General features: G+C 40.1%; 2 protein-coding genes across 3 annotated transcripts in view; one reads left to right on the top strand and one right to left on the bottom strand.

Annotated features, from left to right (window-relative positions):
- Window positions 1–4,642: 4,642 nt before the first annotated feature.
- Window positions 4,643–5,679, top strand: or112-1 (odorant receptor, family A, subfamily 112, member 1). Its single transcript, XM_031310447.2, has one exon. The coding sequence runs from the start codon at window positions 4,660–4,662 to the stop codon at window positions 5,677–5,679; it is 1,020 nt and encodes a 339-aa protein (XP_031166307.1). The 5' UTR covers window positions 4,643–4,659.
- Window positions 5,680–10,025: 4,346 nt separating this feature from the next.
- Window positions 10,026–16,025, bottom strand: part of arrb1 (arrestin, beta 1) — a 28,520-nt gene continuing 22,520 nt past the window's right edge. For both annotated transcript variants that reach the window (XM_036001644.1, XM_031310475.2), the window contains 6 exons: window positions 15,765–15,902; window positions 14,308–14,391; window positions 12,938–12,961; window positions 12,363–12,433; window positions 11,850–11,898; window positions 10,026–11,096 (listed from right to left, as the gene is read on the bottom strand). In XM_036001644.1, coding sequence (XP_035857537.1) covers window positions 10,982–11,096; window positions 11,850–11,898; window positions 12,363–12,433; window positions 12,938–12,961; window positions 14,308–14,391; window positions 15,765–15,902 — 481 coding nt within the window. In that variant the 3' untranslated portion in view covers window positions 10,026–10,981. The remainder of the gene's footprint in view (window positions 11,097–11,849; window positions 11,899–12,362; window positions 12,434–12,937; window positions 12,962–14,307; window positions 14,392–15,764; window positions 15,903–16,025) is intronic.

The raw sequence follows: 16,025 nt of genomic DNA, 5'->3' as shown, positions 1-16,025 counted from the left end.
TTTTTAGACATACTATACTATTACTTTTTATTTTTTTTCCAACATATTCTGCTATGACTTGTTTTCTACCCGTATGTTTTGGTTCCATGATGGCTAAGAGGTTTGCACAGATGCAAGTAAATTCTGCAGCCTTGAACTCTGGTTTGATTCCCAACTGTTGTTACCCTGGATTTGCATTTCCTTCCAGACTTTCTTTGACATACTATACTATGGCTTTTGTTGACTTTTTAGACATACTATACTATTACTTTTTAATTGTTTTTTCCAACGTATTCTGCTATGACTTTTTTCTACATTTTATTACTTATTTTTTGACATACTATACTATGACTTTTCAATTACTTATTCCGAAATACTATACCATGACTGTTTTTGACATGCTATATAGACCATGACTTTTTTTGACATACTATATTATGACTTTTCGACATGCTATACAATGACTTTTTTCAACATACTATACTGTGACTTTTGATGACTTTTTAGACATACTATACTATGACTTTTTATTTTATATATTCTGCTATGACTGTTTTCTACACATCTATTTCGGTTGCAGGATGGCTCAGGGGTTTGCACTGATGCAAATTAGACCAGCAAGTAGACTCTGCAGCCTTGAACTCTGGTTTATCTCTATTGTGACTATTACACCACTGCTCATCATAACCCCAACCGTCAAACACCGCCTAACAAGAGTCTGGGTCTGCCGAGGTTTCTTCCTAAAAGGGAGTTTTTCCTCGCCACTGTCGCAATAGCCACTGCTAATGCTTGCTCTTGGGGGAACTATTGGAATTGTTGGGGCTTTGTAAATTATAGAGTGTGGTCTAGACCTACTCTACCTGTAAAGTGTCTCGAGATAACTCTTGTTATGATTTGATACTATAAATAAAATTGAATTGAATTGAATTGGTTCAATTCCCAACTGTGTTGGGTTTTTTGGTGTGGAGTTGGACTTTCATTCACATACTATACTATGGCTTTTGTTATGACTTTATTCGACATACTATACTGTGACTGTTTTCGACAAACTATACTATAACTTTTTTATGACTTTTTTCGACATGCTATACTATGACTTTGTATTACTTTTGACAATTACTATACCTTTTTTTCTAACATATTCTGCCTTTATGCTATTTTTTACATAATTACTTTGGTTCCATGATGGCATAGAGCACTGATGAAAAATTAGACCAGCAAGTATACTCTGTAGCCTTTAACTCTGGTTCGAATCCCCATTTGTTTGGCTTATATGTATATCTTTTTTGTGACTTTTTTCGAAATAGTATACTATGACTATTTTGTGATTTTTTCTCGAAATACTATACTATGACTTTTTTGTGACTTTTTTCGACATACTGTACTATGATATTTTATGACTTTTTTCGACATACTATACTATGCCTTTTTTTACTATTTTCGAGATCCTATACTATGACTTTTATGACTTATTTCGACATACTATACTATGCCTTTTTTATGACTTTTTTTGACATACTGTATATAATAATAATAATGTATGTTTATTAATCCCAAAAAGTCATAGTATATTATGTCGAAAAAAGTCATAAAAAGTCAGTCTAGTATGTCGAGAAAAAGTCACGAAAAAGTCATAGTATAATATGCCGAAATAAGTCATAAAAGTCATAGCATAGTATTTCAAAAAAAGTCATAAAAAAGTCATAGTATAGTATGTCGAAATAAGTCATAAAAGTCATAGTATAGTATTTCGAAAAAAGTCATAGTATAGTCCGTCTAAAAAGTCATAAAAAATCATAGTATAATATGTTGAAAAAAGTCATAAAAAATCATAGTATAGTATGTTGAAAAAAGTCATAGTATAGTATGTTGAAAAAAGTCATAGTATAGTATGTTGAAAAAAGTCACAAAAAAAGGCATAGTAAATTATGTTGAAAAAAGTCATATAGAAGTCATAGTATAGTATTTTGAAAAAAAGTCCTAACAAAAGCCAAACAAATGGGGATTCGAACCAGAGTTAAAGGATAGAGTTTACTTGCTGGTCTAATTTTGCATTAGTGCTCTGAGCCATCATGGAACCAAAGTAATTATGTAAAAAATTGCAGAATAGCAGAATATGTTAAAGTATAGTAAGTGTCAAAAGTAATACAAAGTCATAGTATAGCATGTCGAAAAAAGTCATAAAAAAGTTATAGTATAGTTTGTCGAAAACAGACACAGTATAGTATGTTGAATAAAGTCATAACAAAAGCCATAGTATAGTATGTGGATGAAAGTATATATATATATATATATATATATATATATATATATTGGAAAAAATCTATTAAAAAGTAATAGTATAGTATGTCAAAAAAAGTCATAAAATGTCATAGTATAGTATGTTGAAAAAACTCATAGTATAGTATGTTGAAAAAAGTAATTAAAAAGTCATAGTATAGTATTTCGAAAAAAAAAAAAAAGTCATAAAAAGTCATAGTATAGTATGTTGAAAAAAGTCATAGTATAGTATGTCGAAAAAAGTCATAAGATTCATAGTATAGTATGTTGAAAAAAGTCAAAAAAACATAGTGTAGTATGTCGAAAAAATTCATAAAAAAGTCATAGTATAGTATGTCGAAAAAGTCATAAAAAGTCATAGTATATTATGTAGACAAAAGTCATAGAAACATTTGGGAATTGAACCAGAGTTCAAGGCTGCAAAGTCTACTTGCTGGTCTAATTTGCATCAGTGCAAACCTCTGAGCCATCCTGCAACCACATAAAAAAATCATATATGTAATAATAATATAGTTTTACACTGCAGCATATGTTGGGGAAAAAAAATTAAGTAATAGTATAGTATGTCTAAAAGAATCATAGTATAGTATGTGAAAAGTCAGTCAACATACTATTCTATGACTTTTATATGAATTATTTTAACATACTATACTACGGCTTTTTTCATAAACATTTTTTTTTAAAGTTTTACCACTTTTGGATGAATTTGGGATTGTAAATCTGTTTTTCTGTGAAGCCTTGTTATCCTAGGTTACTGATGAAGAAACCTGATGCTCCTAAATGGGCCTTATAGATTGTAATACATTTTAAAACTCAGAATAAATCATAAAATGTAATGAGCTTCACATATAAGTGTGTAATTATTAGTGATAATGACTCATACACTATAACAGTTATTGAAACAAAATGTCAGCTGTCGGTAGAGATAGCATAAAATCATGTTGTCTTTCATGCTAATGTATTAAAAGTAGACATGTCTGACACGCCTTCGATACAGCCTAAAATGTCAGAATTGGTAACGGAAAGTACTGGAGTTTATGCACCAATCCGTTATCACGTAATTTAGCTCAGAAGAAAATCTACATTAAATTTGTTTATTTATGTTCTTTTTCCATTAAGGCTCTCTGTTTAAGTCATAGTATAATATGTCGAAAAAAGTCATAGTATAGTATGTTGAAAATGTCATAAAAAGTCATAAAAAGTCATATTATAGTATGTTGAAAAAAAGTCATAGTATAGACTCACTCATAAATGTTCATGTTTCACAAAGAGTTAAACCTGACAACGACGATGGAAATCATATCACTTACATACAGGGATAGTAGTATAGAGCTGTAATAAAATATAAGACACACTGGTATCGGATCAGTACTCTATATCGGCCAATACGCAAGTTCAGGTATCGGAATCGGTTTCTGGAAGGAAAAAATGGTATTGGACCATTTCTAGTTTAACCGTCCTGTTGTCCTCGTTTCTAATTTGACCCATTTTAAAAAAGTTTCTATGTATGCCGTTGCAAATTTGGGTTTCTTTCAACCACAATGTCAAAGAAATTAACGTGGATGGTTCCATACAATGCTCTTCACAAGTTAAATACATGATCAGTTCACTACTTTCATTGCATTTGGGTGTTTTATTCAATTTTGGAGAAAATAATGACAAAAGAACATTGGAAAAAGTAACAAAAATGTCGGTAAAAACCTTCAAAAACGCGGACGAAAAAAAACAACAAAAACGTAAAAATACTTGGAAAAAAATCGACAAAATCATTGGAAAAAGTGACAAACAACTTGGAGAAATAAGTGTGCAAAAACATTGGGAAAACTTTAAAAAAAATTGTGAATAGTGACACAACAGCGGGGAACTCGTCAAGTGTCAAAAAAGAACAACAAAATGTTGAAAGAAAAGTTTTTATTAAAATGTTGACCCAGAAAAACTAAAAGTTGCACGGTGTTAGAAAAATTGTGATTTACATTTTTCTGTCTTGTTATTATTAAACTGTTTGCATAACAACTAGCCAAAAGATACTCTGGGAGACACCACTAATCTGACCTTGTGGGTAGCATGGACTGCTACTGAGAGCAGAACATGCCCTCCATGACTGAAGATAACAACTGACGACATCGACTCTGTATTATGACTGTATTTGACTCATAAATAAGCTACTGTTTGAGTCTTAGGTTAGATAGTTTCTGTACAATGCTGTAGTGCTGAAACTGGCTCCTTGTGTTCGCAAGCAAAAATGAACATTGAGATAATTCCAGTGGTTTCTGTCTATTCTTTCATAATGTAATTTTGCTAACACACGGTCGACGGGAAGACAACACAAGAGTTAAAGGTACATTTTTTGAGCATCACAGCCTTTTTCATCTTCTGTTTGCTTTAGGTGAAGCAGGCACCATGTTGGAGGGGTCGCTGGGCGGAAACTTTTCCCACATCACGTTCGTGTTCAGAGGTTTTCCCGAGCTGCAGAAACACCGCCGTCTGCTGGCGCTGCCGTTCTCCGCCTCCTACCTGACGGTGCTGCTGGGAAACTGTCTGCTGGTGTACGTGATCCGCAGCGTGGAGACCCTGCACAGCCCGATGTACCTCCTCATCTGCACGCTGTGCGTCGTCGACGTGCTCGTGGTGACCGCCATCATCCCCAACATGCTCCTTGGTCTCCTCTTCGACTGGGACGAGATCTCGCTGGCCGGCTGCTTGACTCAGATGTTCTTCACTCACTTCCTCTCCTCGCTGGAGTCGACGTTGCTGCTTGCGATGGCACTCGACCGCTACGTGGCCATCTGCCAGCCGTTGCGCTACGCCAAAATCATCAACTCTTCCGTGTTGGTGAAGTTGCTGCCCTTCGCTCTGGTGCGCAGCGGCTCCATCATGGCGACGCTGGTCGCTTTGGCCGGTTCGCTGCGCTACTGCGGCTCCGACACCATCGAGCACTGCTACTGCGACCACATGGCGCTGGTGAGCCTGGCGTGCGGCAGCACGGAGAAAAACAGAGCGGCAGGACTCGCTGTGATCGTCTGCTTCGTGGGCGTGGACATACCGCTCATCTTCCTCTCCTACGTGAAGATTTTGAGCGCGGTTTTGCGAGCGACAGCGGACGGCGAGGAACGCTGGAAGGCGTTCCATACATGCGGCACTCACCTTATCGCCATGATGTGTTTCTACCTCGTGGGTAGCGTCACATTCCTCTCGCACAACCTGAACATCCCCATACCGACGGACGCCAATACCTTCATGGGACTCGTGTACATTCTGTTCCCGGCGACAGTCAACCCCGTCATCTACGGAGTTCGAACTAAAGAAATTCGGAAGGGTTTTTTTAGGATTTTTCAAGTCAGAGTGAAGACAATAAGGAAGGTTTCTCCTATGGAAAAGGACAAACATGACAACATTTTGTCTGACCAAACATGCCTGTGAATCTCAGTTTGTGGTGTTTGCATAGCAGCCTGGTCTCACAGAATTCCGTGAAATGATCACGAACTGTTAACAACGCATTACGTGGTGGTGGCACGGAATGTGTGAAAATTCCGTGTGGCCACCACGGAAAACAATGCCAATGTAAAGTCAATGGCCCTCATTTATCAACCTAACGTAGAAACCAGCGCAGATATGAGCGCAGAAATCATCTTACGACAGGCTTCACATGTGATTCATGAAACATTCATATCACACCAATCAGAGCGTAAGAATGGTCATACATTGATAAATGCAGCGGCTGGAAACGATCGTAATTTAAATATCACGCCCCATTATATTCTCGGTTTTGAGGCCTCGCCCCTACAATTTATGACATGGTGAGACGTAATCCGGCTGAGAAGAGACACTTTTCAGAGGTGGAGATTGATACACTGATATCTCAGGTTCATTTGCAGTAACGTGTGTACTATTTGGCAGCCTGAAAACTGTTATTAAAGGCTGTAGAAAGAATGCAGAATGGAGAGATCACTGATGCAGTCAACAGTGTTGTCGTGGTAAATCAGACTCCAGCTGAAGTTTATTTAATTTATACATCCTTGACATATGTATGCTATAGTCCTAATAGTAATATACAGGCTTATATTGCAATCTCTTAGGCCTACACCTACCTTTATTTAAACAAACACACAGTAGCAGAGTTTATGCAGTGTCTTTTATTTTTCTCGTGTTTTTCTCATGAGTCAGAGCCAGGCAACAGCTGTGAGGGAGAGCGCGTGTCCTCTGCCCCCCGTGCTGGACCACCACCCCGACCCTGTCTCCTGACAGCAGAGGGGCTCGGTCAATGGCAGAAATAAATCGTTCACTTGTGGCAATCAACAATACTTTAAAAGAGAAACGAAAACCTGAAGAATAAATAATAATGTTGTGCATCGTCATGTTTCCTGTATTGAATATCATTGCCAAACATAACACTATACCTTTTAAAAGCGAGGAATAATATCTCCTTCGTATAGCCCCACTTGGGGCTGTGCTGGACACTGCTCTCTGGGCATCGGGTCATCTGGCTCCATCACTACATTTATGGCACCCTGTTTTCCTGCTCAATGTTGTGCAGAACCCCACAGGCTAAACAATGTTGCAGACTTAGGGTCCCCCCTGCTGATGCAAGACCATGAGCCATTTGCCCTTAATCAATCCGATGGAGCGCTCCACCGTGGCCCGTGCGCGTACGTGTGCACTGTTGTACCGGCGAATAGAGGTTTTTTTAAAAGAGCCAGATCTGCCATTGCTGATAAGTGATCAACTGATGACTTCTCCTTCTCCTGTTAAACTGATTATATGCTACAGCGCAAGTTCACACTGTCTTGAAAACTTGCGTAGACGAGTTCAGACCAGACGTGAGATTTTATCGCAGCCTACGCTCACGTTCAAATTGATAAATGCCTTGCTTTGCGTAGGAATCGGTGTACACCCGTCCTACGCCTGTTTTAGGTCGTACGCACATTTTATAAATGAGGGCCAATGAGAAGATGACGTAGCATTAAGAGCGACTATGGTAGCGAGTAGTATGAAAGGCCGAAAATCTGCATAGGGAGGTTGGTTGGGGGGGTGGATGGGTCAAACAACACAGGACTTTCACCCAGGAGATCGGGGATCATGTCCCGCATGTCACATTTCCTAAACCCAACCGTCCCGTTCTTCTTTTCCTAAACCCAATTGTCCCATTGTTGTCCCGTGTGTCATGGAAATGTAAGCCCACCCACAACCTTTTCCTTAACTTAAGGGGCCGTGTTCATTTCACAGAATTCTTCCGTGGGCCCATCACGGATTTTTGGTGATTCCGTGAAACTGCCACAGATTTTGAGTTAAGGGGCCGTGTTCATTTCACGGAATTCTGTGAGATCAGGTTGTTGCATGTAAAATAAAAAATGACGAAACTTCCAACCCTGAAAAGTAAAGCCAATGTTGAAGTGCCTTCATATAAATTCATTATTTGATTGTATACAGCTTACAGAAATGTGTAAAGTCATGTAGTTACTGAGTTTGTCCACTAGATGGTGGTTGGTTTTTACAGCGAAAAATGTCCCAAACACTTCAGATCACAATATCAAAAATGAGTTGATGTTACATATTAATAATAATATTGGCTGATGTATGATGCCAAAACACACACACACACACACACACACACACAGGTTGCCACAACTTACTTTTTATTAAAGATGCAGAGGAATATATAGGTTTCCTTCTGGCCCTGTCAAAATAAAAGCCCATTCAAATAATGTTAAAAATAATAAAGATGTTTTTGGGTGTCTTTAAAATCTTTTTATCCTGTAATGTTTCAGTCTCACACACACACACACACACACACACACACACACACACACACAGTAACAAAGGTTCACGTGTTTCAGTCCCTGTTTTACTTTGAATGTTAAATTGAAGTTCAGTAATTAAATGCTGTTTTCATATCATCAAGTCTCATAATGTTCATTAAAGGGCCATACACATCAACACTTCCTGTTTACATCACCTTGTCATTTTCTGAATCATCCATCAGTTTTTGACTAACTCAATGCTTTACTGTTGTAACATTGAACCAAGGACGCTCTTGTAGTAAAGAGAGACTATTCTCCTCCGAAATACTCCCCCATATGTGGTTTGTTCCAGCATCACTCTGACCTATATTTATGTTTGTAATGGTGGCACCCTCTAGTAGCCGTAGTAGTTTTGACGGGGGCAAAGCAGGAAGTAAAGTGTAGAAGTAGAAGAGCGCCAAATGTCCAGGTAGCGAATTTACGAATCCTACTATGGCCACGCCAAGACCCGCCCTTCAATAGCATTTATTGGCCAGGCGTCCATGCTTACCCAAGATAACGTAACCCCATTTGTTCAGGTCCTATCCCCTGACCAGTCGGCTATTCTAACCTTAACCACTCGAGGTCAAATGCCTAACCCCAACCACTCGAGGTGCTTCGTAGGGCGGGTCTTGGCGCGGCCATAGTATATTCATAAATTTGCATCCATGTAAGGAGGAAGATTGGGGGGTGGTTGGGTCAAACAAACACAGGACTTTCACCCAGGAGACCGGTGTTCATGTCCCGTTAGAAAAGAAAAGGACTTTAGGGAACTAACGTAGCTACGTCACGTTCTGCATCACATGGGCTACCATGTGATGCAGAACGTCACTTCACTTCAGGAAGTGAAGTCACATCTGATTTGAACCCAAACTTCCATCTTTTTATCAACTTAACTCAGTAGTTTTGGTGCCTAAATCTAACCAAACTGGGACCGTTTCACTAGAGTTGGGCATCGAGAACCGATTCCTACTTGGAATCGTTTTAAAATTGGAATCGTTTGGAGGATTTGGTTTCAAATCCGATCATCGGTTGCAAATTTAATATGCGCAAGTTTTGATTTCCGTAGTGACCAGGCATTTGTTGCAGCCATGGAGCACAGTAAGTGGCGCTCTAGTCTGGCTTTATTTTGAAAAAGCAGAAAAACTGCAAACCCACCATTGAATCAAAATAAAACTTTCCTCTTATTTGTGAAATAAGCATGTGACCCGTTTCAACTCCACCCTCAAAGAACAGGAATCAAGAATCGCAATAGGAATCAGAATTGTTAAAATTCAAAAGATGCCCAACCCTACGTTTCACAACGTTACAAGTTTAAAACCGCGACCGTTACCTTCTCTGGTTAAGATATGAGGACGTATTCCCTGCCACCATTAGGGGGCGCTAATTTAGGAAACGCTCCTGTGGGTCAGATTAGAGAGGGGGGAACAAACCACCTACATAGGAACGCTGGCGTGTGTTATTTAGCTTTAGCTTTGTAACAGTTGGGAGTTATCATCTGAGATATGAACGTTTGGGTGTGTTATTCACGTTTGTTTTAACCCTCGTGTTGTCTTCCTGTCGACCTGTAACTTTTTGTTTTTCTGAGTCAAAATTTTAAAATTTATTTTAATTTTAAATGAAAAACCTTTATCAACGTTTTGGTTATCTTTTTTAGACACTTTTGTGGCTTTCCCCGATGTTTTTGTCCATTTTTCAACGTTTGTTGACTTTTTCTAAGCCTTTTGAAGTTTTTGTGGGTTTTTTCCCAAATTTTTTTTCTACATTTGTCACTTTTTCTGACATTTTTGTCACTTTTTCAAAGTTCTTTTATCAATAGTTTTTTTCTCCAAATGATATAAAATTGAATAAAACACCCAAATTCAATGAAAGTAGTGAACTGATCATTTATTTAACTTGTTAAGAGCGCTGTAGGGAACCATCCACGTTATTTTTTTGGACATTTTGTTTTGAAAATGGGTCAAATTTGACCCGAGGACAACAGGAGGGTTAATTAGGCGTCGTGGTGTTTTCGTGGCACGTCTTTGGGCCGCTGCGTCGCGTGCGTTAATTAGGCGTTGTAGTGTTTTCTGGCACCGTGGTAATTGGGCATGATTGCGGCTTACTGTTTAGGCTTTTCAAATGGTGAGTCGGTCTGTGTATGGCTAGCTTTGTTGTGCAGCTATGTGATGTGTAACATCCTGGTTGGATGCTTCCTATTATGTAGTATCCTGACTTTGAGAAATATACATAATAATGTTTTCAACTTTGTCTAAAATGTTTGATTGAGAGACATGATTTGAGTTTTGTGCACACATCTCATCAGAAAGCATAGAGGTTGAACTCTGAAAGCAGATTTTTACAGAAGTGAAGCGAAACCAGCAGCAGTTAAATTCTCAACACAAAATCAAACGTTTGTGTGCTTCTTTAAAATCACAGCTGTCCTCTACAAAGATTGAATATCCATGACATTAATAAATCATATAAAGATGGATTTCATGCAAACGGGGCCACCAGTTGCTCTCAGCTGATTGGTGGCTCTCTCTTTCGGGACGTCTTCTTTGTCTTCGCGCAGACTGACCTTCGACAAAGACCTCGGTCAGCCGGCGTCCACGCTGCGGCTTCGAACGCTGAACTGTTCCGGTGTTGTTGTTTATAAAGACCCTCTGACTGACACATCGAAAACTAATCTCAACACAACGTTACTCCTGCTCGGTCCCTAATGGAAACACGTACAACAAAGTGACATTAGAGGCATGCTACCAGCCGTCGTTACGACGCCCGCGGTCGCCGGTTCAAGTCTCCGGCGCGCGGGCGAAGGAGTGGAGAGCTGCTCCGTCTGAAAACGATGCGGTATTCTAGCTTTATACACCCCGGCAGGACGCAGAGGACGAACATGAACGAGAACACAAACACGGCACCGCCGAGCGTTGAAAGGTGTCCGGAACGGCAGCGCTCAAAAGGTTTTATCTGTCGTCGAGTTTGGGCGAGTCCACCGGCTCCTCGTCTTCGTCCTTGTCGTCCGGCGCTCCGCCTATCAGCCGCTGGCGGGCAAAGTCTTCAAAGATGATGTCATCGTCGCTGAGGGAGGGAGGGAGAGGGTTGTAGTTACTCGAGTCTAAAATACCACTTGAGCATTAAAAACTTGTACATTTAGAACAGATAACAAATATGCGATAAATTTGCAATTAAATATTTTAAGCGTTTGACAGCCCTAATATGTATTTATATATATCTTTTTTTCAGGATAGTAGTTTATGGATCTGTTATTCTGTCTTGTTTCAAACTGAAGTGTTGTTCTGAAGCAGGTAAATGAACGTTGTGTGAGCGTGAAGTAATGAGCTGTAAAATGCAGCAGAGTTGCTGTCTGTGGGCTCACTCAGGAGTGGTTTTATGATGCTCTGTCTGCTGTCAGCAGGATGAGCTTCCAGTTTACAGCGTGTTTCCTGCAGCGAGCATTAAGATGCATTAAGGAAGAGACTCCGGAGGCGAGGCCATCACAGATAATGCTTCAGCAGGCGGAGAGAAAAAGCTCTCTGCTTCCTGACAGTTTCTAAAGAGGCCGTAAAACACAGCAGAACCAAGGAGGGAGAGACAGGAAGACAGACAGACAGACAGGGGGAGAGACAGACAGGCAGACAGACAGAGAGAGACAAGCAGACAGGCAGACAGAGACACACAGAAATACAGAAAGACAGACAAGCAGACAGAGAGAGACAAACAGAGGCAGACAGGCAGGCAGACAGACAGATAGACAGTCAGACAGACAGACAGACAGACAGACAGACAGACAGACAGACAGGCAGACAGACAGGCAGACAGACGGCAGCTTACTTTGTGTCAAACTGGATCAGGTTTGTGTCGATGGGAGCTTCATCTGGAGCTGCAGCGAGAGAGAGAGGGAAGGTTAGAAAATGATCCCAGACGTTAACTGTCTACAGTGCAGTGCCTAATGTGTTAATTAGCTTATTATGCTAATTACTCAAATTGCCCAGAAAAAAAGTGACAAAAAAACTAACGTAAAAAACATCGCCAAAGGTGACAAAAACTTGTTAAAAAAAGTGACAACAAATTGGGGAAAAAAACATCAGAAAAAGCGACAAAAAAATTGACAAAAACATAATTAAAAAAACGCCAAAAAAGTGGAAAGAAAGTGACAAAACAATTGGAATCAAATCGACAAAAACGTCGAGTGTAGAAAAAAAGTGTAGAAAAAGAACAACTAAATGTTGAAATTTCGACCCAGAAAAACACAAAGTTGCAGGTCGACGGGAAGACAACACAAGGGTTAAAAGTTCATTTGAAACAACATTTCTGATACATGAACTTGTTGTAAACACGACTCACCGTCTCTGTAGAAGGATTCTTCCAGCGGCTTCGGGTGCATCAACGTGAACGGCAGCTCAACGGAGACGTCGCTGAAAAACAAACCATTCAATGTACAGCAGGCCCTTGGTATAGGCAGAATAGTCAAAATATATATAGACAGATGCTAGGTGCGCTGGCAGTCCACATGAGTAAAGAAAAGGTAATAGATAACAAAAACGAAGAATAAAGTGTCAAAACCGCCCGAAAAGCAACAAAAATATCGCAGGAAATGTTGAAAAAAACACTTATTTTTACATGACAAAAACTATGAATAAATAATCAAAAATGTCGAATAAGGTAACAAAAATATCAACAAAGCGGCAAAAATGTTGAAGAAAGCATTTTTTTATTTTTAAAAAGCGAAAAAGTATCAGAAATGTGAAAAAAGTGTTGAAATAGCGTCAAAAATGTTGAAAAAAAAACATAGACAAAAACTCTGTAATCTTGCCTAGGGCACCAAATTGATTAATGCCGGGTCATAAAAACACCAATAATAATCCACAGACACTTATCGTGAGACGTTCAGGTGACCGTTGTAAATCTCAGTGAGTTACCTCGCCGCCAGATCTCCCAGGAGCCTGAAATCAATAAACATTTACATCACATGTCATTTAGCTGAGGCTTTATCCAAAGCGACTTACAATTGCTATATATGTCAGAGGTCACACGCCTCTGGAGCAACTAGGGGTTAAGTGTCTTGCTCAGGGACACATTGGTTGATGTATCGCAGTGGGAATCGAACACGGGTCTCAGGATGAATCACACATTCATTTCTAACCGTGAAAACTAAGAGCATCACTGCAGGGGAGAAACTACAACAAGAGACGTGCAACTCTTTGTAAATAACTATCGGATTTAGACATACAGTATGTAGTTGTAAAGCCGTCTGCAGGATGAACAGAAACTTAAGATTCACACTGAAACTGAGCTCTCAAGTCGTACGTAAATGTCACAGGGTAACGAACAAAGTCACAGGGTAACGAACAAAGTCACAGGGTAACGAACAAAGTCACAGAGCAACGTACAAAGTCACTGAGTGATGTACAAAGTCACAGAGCAATGTACGAAGTCACAGGGTAACGCACAAAGTCACAGGGTAACGTATAAAGTCACAGAGCAACGTACAAAGTCACAGAGCAACGTACAAAGTCATTGACTGACGTACGAAGTCAGGGTAATGACAGAGTCACAGAGTAACATCCGAAGTCACAGGGTAACGCACAAAGTCTCAGGGTAACGTACAAAGTCACAGGGTAACGTATAAAGTCACAGGGTAACATATGAAGTCACAGGGTAACATACAATGTCACAGGGTAACATACGAAGTCACAGGGTAACGCACCAAGTCACAGGGTAACATACAAAGTCACAGGGTAACATACAAAGTCACAGGGTAACATACAAAGTCACAGGGTAACATACGAAGTCACAGGGTAACGCACCAAGTCACAGGGTAACATACGAAGTCACAGGGTAACGCACCAAGTCACAGGGTAACATACAAAGTCATAGGGTAACGTACAAAGTCACAGGGTAACGTACAAAGTCACAGGGTAACATACAAAGTCATAGGGTAACGTACAAAGTCACAGGGTAACGTACAAAGTCACAGGGTAACATACTAAGTCAGAGGGGAAAGTACGAAGTAAAATATTAACAGATAAAGTCACATAAAGTAATGTTAAAAAGTTACGGAAAGTCATGTACGAAATCACAGAGTAATGTACGACGCCACCGATTACCATAAAAGTCAGACTGGGTAATGTAGAAAGTCATGGACAAACGCTACACAAACATAAAGAAGACATACAGCATATTGAAATAACAGAAAATATGTATTTTGATTCCAATTGGACTTTAAAGCCCGTCTCTGCTGATAAGATATGATTATATGATAAAAACTTAAAACACAAAGTGCACTGACCCGCCTCGAGACACAACCAGCTTCACTTTGACTTTGTACGACACTATGATGCCGAGGATCTCCTTATTGGCTCCTTCTCTTAACCTGATCAACACAGAAAACATTCAGTTTGACCAATCAGCACCTTCCTTCCTTCCTTCCACCCTTAAAGTGCTCATATTATGCTGACTTTCAGGTTCATAATTGTATTTAGAGGTTGGACCAGAACAGGTTTACATGGTTTAATTTTCAAAAAACATCATATTTTTGTTGTACTGCACATTGCTGCAGCTCCTCTTTTCACCCTGTGTGTTTCTTTGTTTTAGCTACAGAGTGAGACATCTCACTTCTGTTCCATCTTTGTTGTGAGTCACACATGCGCAGTAGCTAGGTAAGGACTACTAGCCAGTCAGAAGCAGAGTATGAGGGCTGTTCCCTGACAGTACCTAGGTGAGGACTACTAGCCAGTCAGAAGCAGAGTATGAGGGCTGTTCCCTGACAGTACCTAGGTGAGGACTACTAGCCAGTCAGAAGCAGAGTATGAGGGCGTGCCCTGAGAGTAGCTAGGTAAGGACTACTAGCCAGTCAGAAGCAGAGTATGAGGGCGTGCCCTGACCTAGGTAAGGACTACTAGCCAGTCAGAAGCAGAGTATGAGGGCGTACCCTGACAGTATCTAGGTAAGGACTACTAGCCAGTCAGAAGCAGAGTATGAGGGTGTGCCCTGACAGTACCTAGGTAAGGACTACTAGCCAGTCAGAAGCAGAGTATGAGGGCGTGCCCTGACAGTACCTAGGTAAGGACTACTAGCCAGTCAGAAGCAAAGTATGAGGGCGTGCCCTGACAGTACCTAGGTAAAGACTACTAGCCAGTCAGAAGCAGAGTATGAGGGCGTGCCATGCTAGCAGCTAGGTGAGAATTATAACGTGTGTTCCAAAGTGACCACGTTTGTCTCTGAAGTAAAGGCTGGACTACAATAGAGCTGTTTGGAGCAGTTTGTGAACAGTGTTTTCTGTTGGAGATGGTAAGTCCCTTTGGGGTGGACTTTGGGCTTTTTCACTTTGTAAACCTATAACATACACAAAAAAGATATATAACACAATTCAGGAAAGGGAAAAAGCCAAAAAGCATAATATGAGCACTTTAAAGGGCCACATACACTCTGAGACAGATGTGAACGCACGGTTCTGTTCGGATATGGAAAGTTAAATTGGCAAATTCAAATTTTCAACATTCTTCCTGTAACAGATGTAACAGATGTTCCTCCTATAATTAAAGACTAAAATTATTCTTTAAGTGAGCTAATAATGTTACTATTGTACCTGAAACATCCCTCAAATTCCCCCAAATATCTCCAAAATATTCTCCAATCTGGCTGAACACTCTTAAGGGCCACTCTCACTTTTCCCCTTAAGTATGATGTCAGAATTTCCCACTTTCCTACAGACCTGGAAGGCATCATGACTGCTGTTGGACTCACAGTGTGCTGGAGGCCAAGTTGGTGTCCTCGTGCTTCAGTTTTCCGTCTAGAGCGAGGCCTCGTTTCTCTCGGTTGTTTGCCAGAAACGGAGTGAGAGTAAAAACCTTGCAGAAAGTCGAACTGGGAGCGACGACGTCACTGAAGACGGAAACAAACGAAACGTGAACCCAGATGTCAACTTCTGACTTGATTCACTTCAAATTACAAATGCAATATGATGATATGATGGTGTCTGACCATTAAGAGCTTTGTAGGTCAGGA

Source organism: Sander lucioperca, chromosome 5, assembly GCF_008315115.2.
Source record: "Sander lucioperca isolate FBNREF2018 chromosome 5, SLUC_FBN_1.2, whole genome shotgun sequence".
NCBI lineage: Eukaryota > Metazoa > Chordata > Actinopteri > Perciformes > Percidae > Sander > Sander lucioperca.
This window is presented reverse-complemented; position numbering and strand designations above follow the sequence as displayed.